At 44.0% G+C, this 12,077-nt stretch overlaps 1 protein-coding gene across 1 annotated transcript in view; it reads left to right on the plus strand.

Annotated features, from left to right (window-relative positions):
• trpm2 (transient receptor potential cation channel, subfamily M, member 2) overlaps nt 1-12,077 on the plus strand; it is a 91,894-nt gene that overhangs the window by 3,473 nt on the left and 76,344 nt on the right. The window contains 6 exon segments of the mRNA XM_056579306.1: nt 7,201-7,364; nt 7,721-7,901; nt 8,127-8,188; nt 8,499-8,699; nt 10,644-10,746; nt 11,429-11,550. Of these exon segments, the coding sequence (XP_056435281.1) occupies nt 7,201-7,364; nt 7,721-7,901; nt 8,127-8,188; nt 8,499-8,699; nt 10,644-10,746; nt 11,429-11,550 (833 nt within the window).

A 12,077-nucleotide genomic window follows, 5' to 3' on the forward strand; every position in this document is an offset into this window, starting at 1 on the left:
TGCCGTTGTGAATAAGCCATTCCGTAGATTGGGTGGACACACTACCTGATCTCGGTGATACTGCTCACACACTCTGTTTCCCATGGATGTGGAGATTGTCATCACCCGGTCATAGGAGATGGACAGTCCGAGGTCAAACAGCATCTCAATGAGGTCACGTTTCCGAGTCCTTGCATGGACTGTGAGTCCCACGTAGATGGGCAATGGGGTTTCTCTGTCTTTGTGGTGACGCACAGTAGTACTACCCGCTCTGCGACGGATGGAGCTATTGTACTGCAACAACTGGGCTGTGCTGAGAGTTGCTTGGGGTACACCTTCACCTGATTGAGACTTGATGTTGGGGCCATCGAGGATCATGGCCACCAAAGACAACAGTGACTGAGGTACTGATTTTACTTGGCAGTCCTCATTAAATGAACCTGTGAATGTAGCTTCAGTTTGGAACATATCTCTCCGTACTATCTTCGCTGCCCTTGCAAGACATATGGCTTCGTCATCGTAGTCTTCTTTGCAGACTTTACGGAGGGCAGGTCCTACATCTTTATCAAATGCAAGTAGTATATCACGCCCTTCCTTATGAGCCGTAAGGTCTGGGAATTGGGCCAGGATGCGATTTTTTAACTCTGTGCTATGTGGTCGGACATGCTGCTCCACTCCAAGTTGGTCGATGGACGATTAGAATAAAGTTTGACGAGATCTGCAAGTTTAAAGACAGTGGCATGCTCTTCATCCATTCTTGTTTCATCTATAAATGACAGCAACTCGGCTAGTGCAATCCCATGGTTGACTTTATCAGTTGTGTCTATTATCTGTTTATCTTGTAACGATGTAGCTTTGTTGTAAAGTGAAACAAGACACCTTGGATGATATTTAGCATCTTGTGCGACCATGTCCCCAGCACTCAATTTTGCAAGTAGCCTCTCATCCTGCAGCTCTAATGCACATATTCGTACGCGGGAGTCTAGACGAAAAGTTGATGCCTCACGGATTGGTTCGGAAGTCGACGCATCTTCGCATAAAAAACAGACATCCGATGCTGGCACTTCATGATGAGCGACTTGACGAGTGTATTTCTTGGATGTAGTAGCATCAGAGTCGCAATCCTGTGTGCATTTCCGTTTTTCTGCTCGTGGTAATTTTGTATTATTGAATATTGTATGGCAGGATTTGTGCCACCTGGCATTGTTCTCATGAAACGTAGCTTCAATGCCATTTCCGTCATCAAGGCGTCCTAATTGTAGTGGCATCGGTAATTCGTGAAGATCATTGAAACGTCTGATTCTGGAGGCAATGGTAGAATAACCAACTCCAACATCGTGCCGTTTTGATTCTGTTGGGCACTGCAAACGTTCTGGTGTGATTGTTTGGCACAAAACACACTTGTTCCAATCCGTCTGTACCGGCGCCTTTGATGGTCCAGGTTGCAGTGGATCCACTAGCTGATAACTGTTGGACATGTCTCCATTCCCAACACCTACAAGCAACTAACCACCACCTCTACAACTACCTGAAAATACAAATGATAATCTGTGTTATTTTATGTCACAAACATCCTGATGGAACCATGTCGAACCATCAGATGCCCACAGCTAATTCATTATTCTATTTAGGTCGAATTAACCCACAGCAACGCACATTAACTTCAACTATCTGAAATAGGATCAGAATTTATATTTCCCACACATTGACGACATATAGTCTAATTTCGGCCGCCATAGTTTCAATATCCGCCCAGAATTATTTTACCTAGGGAAATGTACTTCACTAGCTGCTATAATAATAATAATAATAATAATAATAATAATAATTAATAATAGGCCTACACAGGTGGGAATCCTCGCAGCTGGTTTGGCGCTTGAACGTTTTTTCCCCCGTTGCCATGGCAAAGCGTCCCCCACGCCCATCCCACACACAGCTGCGCGAGCTTGACAGTGCGCGTATGTCAAAACACCAAGGAAAGCTGAGGAACAGACACTTCTACCTGAAGCCTTATTTGGAAAATATTTGTTGTTAAGTAACTCATCAGGGCTTACATTTCAGCGCGGGATGGCGGATATTATATATACCGGTATATATAATATATTTTTTTCATATCCCGCAACTCAGGCCAGCATATCAATCCCGCACAAATTTCACCTTGTTGTCTGATAAATGTATAAGAACGTGACGGCGTGTATGAATTCGGGTCTATTGACTTCACTTGACAAACCATCTTCCGATTTCGGTGGTGCATCTGTCCTTTGTACAATCTTTGATCTAGTGGCGACAAACACAAAGGCGCGCTAGTGCGCGCGCCTTTGCGCGTGGATAGGCACACAGAACCCCTTCACGCTTGTTCCTTCTCGCTCTCTCCCTCTCAAAAGTTGTACACGACCCATGTGCTGTTCTTGGCAATTATTTCCATGAGCTTTCAGTAGGCTAATGCAAAAATGTAAAAGGATTAAAAGTTAATGAATTCATTGAAAACAAAGTGTTTGACTTCTTCTGTTCTTCATTTTTCAACTGAGTAAAGATAAAGCAGAAGACCGAGTGCAGTACACGACTGTTAAAATAATAGCACATGAGGACATTTGTATAAGGAATTTAATGATGAGAATCCCTTAAATGAGTGTTGGGGGCCAAATGTAAGACTCGCAAGCTCCCAAGTAGTATCCCCCCTAAACTTTAAAAATTCCCCCTATGTGGAGCTCTTAAGGGGGGAATCCCCCCATTTTGAAAAATTAAACTTAAATATATTAACGCAATCCAGAAATACCACATATTACTACCATCACAAAAAAAACAGTAGCAAGTGACAGAGGGGACCAAAATTGCAGCTGAATAATGCCATCACTCAAACGCGAATCTGACGACATATATTAGGCTATTATAGCAATAGCACCACCAAATGGCAGCGTTCAAGATCTCACAATATCAAAACTCAAGAAAACAACAACGTGGCAACAATAAAAACACAACGGCGCACACCCTTTACACAGCAATCAATATACAAAGCCACCACTCACAATATACCAAAAAAAGAAGAAGTAGGCCTATGGTTTACAGGGGTGCAAACTCATCAGGGATGAAAAAGGTGACAAGGACCCAAACCCCCTCGCGGAATATATATATATACATATACATATACATACACACACACACACACACACACACACACACACACACACACACACACACACACACACACACACACACACACACACACACACACATATATATATACATACACATATACATACACACACACAGTGTTGGGATAGTTCACTTTCTACGTGAACTAGTTCAAAGTTCAGTTCACAAATTTTAAAATGAACTTCAGTTCAGCGTTCATAATTCAAAGATTTGAACTAAGTTCACAGTTCCAAAAAATGAACTAGTTCATAGTTCTTTTTTTCAATATGTTGCTGTGAGTTATTTTTTTTTTTCTGTATTTTGAACATCGAGCCCACTTCGTGATTTGTCTAGGATGAAATAGAGTGGTTGAATCAAGCATCGTAGCGAAATACAGTTTATATCGTGTTTTATTGTACATTTAGCGCATTTTGTAAATCCCATTGATTTCTGTTGGAAGACTCATTGCTCGTTGGCCGGAAGCGGAAAGGGAACTAGTTTCGTTGTAGTTCAAATTTGGTTGTAGTCTTTTCGCTCGGTTCTAGCCCTACTGTTGTGTCGGAGAACCGAGCGAAAAGACTACAACCAAACGTAAACAGCCCCCATTTCCGTTTCCGGCCAACAGGCAATGATTCTAGGAGGTATTCTAGTCCGCTGAGCTATGAGCCAGAGAGCTAACGTTATGGATTGTACATATTTATAATTCGAAATTCGTCTCAGCCTTTATACCACAGATACTCTAGGGTCTATAGCATATAACCGTGTTGTCTGATTACAGTTTGATTTATTTTTCACAATTTAACAGATCTCGTTTTGAAGAATAATCACCGCGCCATTCGTTTCAATGGGAATCGGGACGGTCTATAGTTTCAACATAAAGTGTATTTATATTTTTTAATTCGTCCCAGCCTTTACACCACAGACACTATAGGGTCTATAGCATATAACCACATTTTCTGATTGCAGTTTAATGTAACAGTAAGCTGACAATACCGCAACTGCAAATTAACCACACGGAGATAACCGGCGACCGGTCAAACAAATGTTCTCATTAGCACGTTAGCCTACGTTAGAAAGCCTGACGTTTTTGAAGCGTACCAACGTCACTCCTGTCTAGTACGGCATCAAGGCAGCTACAGACCCGAAGATGACATGATTACACGGGTTGGCCAAACGAACAAGCTTGGAATAAATATTTATGACAGCTTGCGTTCGCCGATTACTTGGACGCCCCCCCCCCCCCCGAAATATTTTTATTGCAGATCTCCATGAATCACACAAATTACCTTTTTCGGAACAAAAACGGCGAATTTCGCCGAAAGGTGACAAGTTTGCATCCCTGGGTTTAAGTTGCATTAAGTTTGCAGGCCACCATACTGTACAATTAACAATGAATCTAGCCTGATAGAGTGGTTGCCTATTCAGACCTGGATAATCCTGGGTGAAAATGTAAGTAAGTTTGGGCTAAGATGGTAATTACCTGTGCTTTAAGGACAGTGCTGTCTGGTCTCCTTTGTGTGGCTGAGGTGAAACACAAGCATTTTTTTCCGCTTGAACCACTCCTGGTTGAACGATCTATTCTTGTCCTTTCCCTCTTGAATAATGATTAAATCCGTCGGGCGATGTGGTCCCAAACGTTTTATCTCCAACTTCTGTTCAAGTGCTAAATCTCACATGAGACAGATACTCAACATGATTCATCATTTAATGAATGAAACGTCCATTTGTTGTTATTTACTGTAACAGTAACTGTAACAGTAACTACGTTAGCCAGCTAGCAAGATCTGATCGGCTCCCGCCGTAAACCCCGCCCTTTCTACAAATCAGCCAATGAGAAGAGCTTTGGGGCACTAAACTTCTGGCCCCACCGCCGAAACAGAAGCGGGCGCTGCGCACGCGCTTGCTCGCACAACAGCACCAGTTTTCTACACTGCCGCAGACGGGGCCATCTCGGCTGTGCCCCACCGAGCGGAAATGACGAGACGGAGCAACGAACTATTTCACACACAACTACTACACTACAACAATTGCGTTCATCAAATTAAAACTGCGGACATGTAATTAATTATTAACAATTAATGTATTATTAACTTATGCTCAATGACATTTTTAAAAAAAAAAAGAAAAGTATAATCGTGCCCTGCACGGCAGCGTTCTCTGGTGGGGCCGTGCCCCACTGGCCCCTAATGCAAAGACACCACTGATCTAGAGTAATTTCATAAGAACATAATGAAGCATTTGTGTCGTCTGGTAAAACATATTTGCGGTCAAAACTGCCATTTTATAAAATGGCCGCCATGGCTACCATAGGACGTTTTCCCGGTGGCTCCATATTTGGAATTATTCATTAGACTATTATATATGACTGTGCCAAATTTCATGCTTGTACGTATAAACCCACAATTCTTATGCATGGATGCACCTATCTGCCTGACCCTCCACCTTGATAACGACGAGCTCGCTGTACATTATCATATCTTATTTAAGAAATCAGTAATTTGACACCAAATATAAACATATAGATTCACTGCATTGGTTCTGCTAACAGAAAAACTGCTGTTGGACTCTGGGTTGGAAACGACGCGCAGAGCAGCGGCCTTCTACTCATCAGTCTGCTACTCATAGCTTCAGTCTGCTATGTAGGACTAACAGACAGCTATGTCACTATCTGACCAGTCAGAATAACGCCTTTCCAAAGGTGTCGAATAAGTTATGTTCTTCTGTTCAGTGTCATTTTCTAACTGATGGGGTGCAGGGGAAAACAATTAAAAAAAATGTGTGAAATAAATGATTCATTTAGACCAGGGGTTTTCAAAGTGTGAGAGAGTGAGCCCCCCCTCAGAGAAAAAAATTCAGCTGAGCCCCCCCCCCCCATTTTTATTTCTAAATACCTGTGTTTTGAAAGCTATTTTAATTATTTGACACATTTCAAACATCTCTGATCATAATTTTAAAACATTTGGAACATATTTTTGAAACATTTGAAACAAATTTTTTAACATATTTTTTTAACATATTTCTGAAACATTACAACATCTTTTTGCGTTTTTAAACAACACAATTTAACAACTTTATCTGAGCATGTTTTAGCTGAACCTTTTTTAAATACATTTGAACATCTTAATCTGTGTAAACAGCCAGTTTACAGATTCATTCAGGGTCCCAGACTCTGAATTGTCTGAGTCGAATCAGATCTGCCTTTTCAGTCCAGAGATTCGACTATTCGGCGGGGTTTGTTTACCGGCGTTGCTATGGTGACCTAAATTATTATAAGCAACTGAAAACGACGCCAGTTTGAAACTAAAACTGTGATTCTGAAAAAAGTATAAATGCTATCAAAATTCCGTTTAGATAGTATTGAAGATACAAGTGTGTAGATTTGTTTAATGGTTTGAACGATGGTAAATGGTTGAAGAAGGAATGAGTTATGATCAGTGGTGATCCTAGATCCAGTTGCGCCCCGGGCAAGATTGTTGACGGGGGGGGGGGGGGGGGGGGTTTTGCCGCCCCCCACAAATATGCCGCCCCGGGCGGCTGCCCTGGTCGCCCGTGCCTAAAACCGCCACTGGTTACGATGTCTAGAAGTAGGTGTATCAGAATGGGCTGACGTCTTCAATGAAAACAGCTGAAAACGAAGCGGTATGAAACTAAAACTGTGATTCTGAAGACATTTTAAATGATATCGAAATTCTGTTTAGATATTATTGAAGATACAAGTGTGTAGATTTGTTAAATGGTTTGCACGAAGATAAATGGTTGAAAATTGATTTAGTTATGTTACTTCTACAGTTGAAGTACGACTGATGATTTGAATCATCGTCTTTCAGGGTTTTTTTCGGGTTTATTTTTTTCTCACGTCGCGCCCCCCCTGAAGAATTCTGGCGCCCCCCAGGGGGGGCGTGCCCCACAGTTTGAAAACCACTGATTTAGACGATTTCCTCCAAAGCCACTCACACTGAGTTCCAGACGTCATCAAGAGCATCTTGTTCAGGGGACCTTCAGGTCAGACGGTGGACGTTGGTCTCTGAGCAGAACCTCTCTCACACCCTGACCCGCCTCGTCCTACCCCCCCCCCCCCGCTCCTTCCAGGGGCGTGGATAATGACGGGGGGCAGCCACGCGGGGGTGATGAAGTACGTGGGCCAGGCGGTCAGGGACCAGGCCCTGAGCAGCAGGTCCACCCACGGCCAGATGGTGGCCATCGGGATGGCCTCCTGGGGGGCCATTCACAACCGGCAGGCACTGGTGCAGAAGGTAGGAGGAACCAGGGACACAGGAGGGAAATATCAGGGCTTTCTGTCTGTTTGGAACAAACAAATCTAAATCTGTGTGTCGTTATCTGTAGGGTCTCTGACTAGGGAAATACAAGAGTATTCAAATATATACATGTAGTTTTAGCAGTGCACTTTTATCCAATCCAATCATGATGTCAAATATACCTCCAATGTAAAGGACAAGTTATGTTCCTTTATATTGGACTTCCTACTTTTTTCCTTATATATCTACCTTTGCTTCTTGTATATCTTCTACCAAACGTCCTCTCCACCTCCTCCCCTTCCTCCTCCCCCTCCTCCTCCTCGTCCTCCTCCTTCTCCTCCTCCCACCCCCAGGGGCTCCACCTGGCCAGGTACTCCATGGACGTGCAGGGCCAGGGCCGGCTGACCTGCCTGGACGACAACCACAGCCACTTCCTTCTGGTGGACGACGGGACCCACGGGCGCTACGGCGTGGAGATCGAGCTGAGGAGCCGCCTGGAGAAGTTAATCTCCCAGAAGCCCCTGGGGAACTCAGGTGAGATGTCAGGTGACCTCAAAGTGTCTCCACATAACATCAGGAGACACAGCTCTCTCACTTACGTCATCTAGTCTTGTCTGGTATCGTCTCTCTTTCTGTGTTTGTGTATGTATTTGTGTGTATGTGTATATATGTATGTATATCTGTCAATGCGTGTGTGTGTGTGTGTGTGTATATATCTGTGTGTCTATATCTGTGTGTCTGTGTGTGTGTGTCCTTCAGAGAGCGGTCTGAAGATCCCGGTGGTGTGTGTGGTTCTGGACGGCGGGCCGGGCACTCTAAACGTAAGTCATACTGTCTGCCTTTCTGTCTCTCTATCGCCATTTCTATCTGCGCCATCTCTCTCATTCTGTATAACCTTCTCTCTCTCTTTGTATTCACCTCCCTCTCTCTCTCTCTCCTCTCTCCCTATTTCATTGAATTATTCACATTTAGTTTTTATTTATCTATTCTATTACATTTATTTACTAGCTGCGGGAATGTACAAAATCGAACAAAAAATCTTGATTCTTGAAATTGTCCTCCCTCTCTCTCTCTCTCTCTCTCTCTCTCTCTCTCTCTCTCTCTCTCTCTCTCTCTCTCTCTCTCCTCCAGACCATCTTCAATGCCATGCTGAACGGGACCCCCTGTGTGATCCTGGAGGGCTCCGGGAGGATTGCGGACGTGATCGCCCAGGTGGCGGGGTGGCCCCTGGCTCGCGTTACCATCGCCCTCATCCACCAGCTCATGAGCAAGTTCTTCGGCAGCGAGTACAACACCTTCTCTGCCCTGAAGATCATAGAATGGACCAAGAAGGTACAGACCGAGTTAAGTCCGGCCACACTGTTCGCAGAGAAGATGACTGAAGGGCTGCATACTTTGAACGTGGCGAAATAATGATTACAAAGGGCTGAACGGTAGCATCCTGTAAACAGTAGCCTACTCGGTAAAATCCTAATTCAAAAAATAACAGCAGATACAACAGAAACACTTCTACGTTTGAGTTGAAGTCCTCATGCAATCTCGCAGGCACAACAATTTCATCTTAACACTTTAGTAAGTGTACAAATAACTAAAGTTCACACTTAAAAAAATAGTACTTTGTAGTGCATTGTGCCGTGTTCTTGAAGAAAGTAGTCCAAACCGGATCGCTTTTAACTCACTTTATTTAAGTATTTCGGTATGGTAACTATGAAGCAAAAGGAGGGGAATTGTATTTGACACGCGTGTGGAGCGACCCACGGCTGACCTGTCTTCTAGCCACGGGGCTACCAACGGGGCTGCCATGGGTTTCTGACCTCCTTCTGACTCCCGCTCCGCGTTTGTATCAAGTAGGCGCGGCCTATGTGACGTATTGGCTCCGGCTTCCGCGTCTGTCTTAAAGACGCTGCCTTCTGTGGCTGGAGTAGTTAGCACAGCTTGTATGTTGGTCCTGCTCCCCTTATGGCTATGCATAGTAATTGCAGCTTATGGGCCCTATTTGAACGGTCTGAAACGCAAGTGAGAAGCGCCAAGCGCAAGTTGCTTTGTGGGCGGTTCTACGGAGATGTCGCTATTTTACCGGCTGAAAAAATGACTCTTGCGCCCGACGCAAATCTAAAAAGGGTTGGTCTGTAGTAGCCTAATTAACCGTAGGTGTGGTTTGAACATAACGTGCAATAAATCAATGAGAGTGCCAGCTCCCATCCCCTTTAAGAGCCACGAGTGCCTTTGAATCTGACAAGTTGATATTTTGACAGCGCGTCTGCAGTCTCCGATGAGACGCTTCTTATCAGTATTGTATGCATTATCGTTATCGACTTGTGTTCCTAATATGCATAAATGTGTGCCCCGTTAATATACATTTTTCATGGACTGTATCATGCGTTACGTGTTTCATTCTTTCTAACACTCACTCGCAGTAAAACAATGTTTTCTCACTATCAAATACTCATCAATCCTAAAAGTTATGGGCATGTACACGATGTCTGTGTCAAGAAAATATCTGTTTGCTGTACAGTGTTTGCAGATGCATTGACTTAAAAGTACAACTTATTACCGCTGTATCAGCTGTTCTTTCCCAAATAATTTACAAAGAATGTGTGGCTAGGTAGATGAGAGAAGCAGTGTATGCGCGAGTTGCACAAGCAACATTATGCATGCGCCCTTAAAATAGCATCTGAACAACGCGCCACTGACTTTAAACCAGGTATTTCCTGGTTTGTGGCGCAAGTGGTTTCTGAAACTGCAAAATAGCACCAGGGAACGTTTGCGCCAGAACACGCCTCCTCCTTTCGCCGAACCGCCCCTTGGGTTGCAAGATCATTCCCTAATTTACCGACGCGTGGCGTAGGAGGGAAAAGAACGCTCTGTGCCAGTTGCAAACTAGCAACGACACATGCGCCAGTGATTAAGTCAATCGCGCCGGATGCAAGATAGGGCCCTATGTGTTCGATCCTGCCTTCTTGTGGCGGTAATGCAGCTTATTTGTTCGATCCTGCTTCCTTGTGGCTATGTGGGGGAAGCTTATCTGCTTATATATACTAGACAATTGTACAGCATCTTATCCTAGCTATCTTTGTATTAGGCGGAGAATAGGTTAACCAACTGATTGTTAGTGCTTGCCACTTGTTTTATGAACATCCTCACTGTACCGACAGCGTTATATTGTTGTTTGTCTTTCTTTGACAATGTACTTATTGTAAGCTGCTTTGGATAAAGCGTCTGCTAAAGGCCCTCAATGTAATAAAGTATTAAGCCTCTGATGTTTCTCTCTGCTAGATTCAGGACATCATTAGGATGTCTCACTTGCTGACCGTGTTCAGAATAAGCGAGGAGCAGCACGGAGAACTGGACGTGGCCATCCTCCTGGCCCTCCTCAAAGGTACCAAGGACCTCTGAGTCAGCTGAACTCTGTAACAGATGTAGTGGAAGAAGAGGTTGGGTTTCCTTAATGGAAATGTAGTGGATCGTGTTTAGTCATTTTGTTCCATTCATTTGTCAGGCCTTTCAACATTTTCCTTTTGGTTGTCATTTGTCAATGACAAGTTTATGGAAACTCTTAATAGGAGTAACTGCAAAAAATATACTCTGTTCTATCCGTTTAGTTTCATATTTCCCTTTCCAGAAATGATGGGCTCTAAGATCAAATTTCCTGCTAATCTTACCTTTCATTTTCATAGTCGATATAAAGTGCACATTCCATCTTTGTGGTGCTCATTGATCCGTCCCACAGCGTCAGACGGACTTAGCCAAACCTCTTAAGTGTCTTTTTTAGTTTAAAGTTCAAACCTTGATTATGTAACTGCCTACTGCAGCTATTTACTCTAGTCGCCCCGTCAGGTAATCCTGCTCTATAACTATATATGATAGATATATAACTGTAGCTACACCTAAAGCTACTACAGGATTCTAATTGGGAACTGTATGAAGTGCAGGTTAAGCTAACTGAAAAGGATGGTAATTTGACAGCATATCCTAGTTTCCCACTAAAATCGCTTCCTATTCAAAGGCTGGGTATAAAAACATTAGCATAGCATAGGGTGGTAACTAGCGTCCCCTGGTAGTCTCCAGGAACCAGGAGACGGGGGCCAGGGACAGCTGGCAGAGGCAGCTGGAGCTGGCTGTGGCTTGGAACAGGGTGGACATCGCGGAGACGGAGATCTTCACGGAGGAGAGCCAGTGGAAGGTGAGCCACTTCCTTCCAGCCAAATGTGTTTCTTACCTGCTGTTTGCTATTTCAAAGAGCTTTTACTGGCCTAGGTCTCCCGTTTCCCTCTCCTCCCTCTCCTCCCTATAGCGACACATTAGTGCAATAATTCACTAATGTGATAAAAGATGCATTTGGGCGTATTATATTATTCCACACGCGTAGATATTAACTGCGAGCGCGCAAATGATCTCTGCGCGCGCAAAACAGCCTCTCGCGCGCGCAAATTACCTCAGCGCGCGCAAAACCTCTCGCGAAAGATGTTTTTACGCTCTCGCTCGAATTTAATTTTGGCACTATGGGGGAGGGAACCAAGGCAGGGCGGGCTTTCCTATGATTGGCCGTTTCTGAAGCGCGATATTTGATTGACAGCCCTCCTCACATTCAATTCTGAATTGTACAGTAAATGGCTGAAACGATAGCTACTTATTGTAACTCTAGATTCTATGAGTATAGGCGCAGCCTTTAAAGGCTATCGCTATTGGGTTATCCCTAGGCGTCAGCCG

The sequence above is a fragment of the Gadus chalcogrammus genome, chromosome 20 (assembly GCF_026213295.1).
Source record: "Gadus chalcogrammus isolate NIFS_2021 chromosome 20, NIFS_Gcha_1.0, whole genome shotgun sequence".
Lineage (NCBI taxonomy): Eukaryota > Metazoa > Chordata > Actinopteri > Gadiformes > Gadidae > Gadus > Gadus chalcogrammus.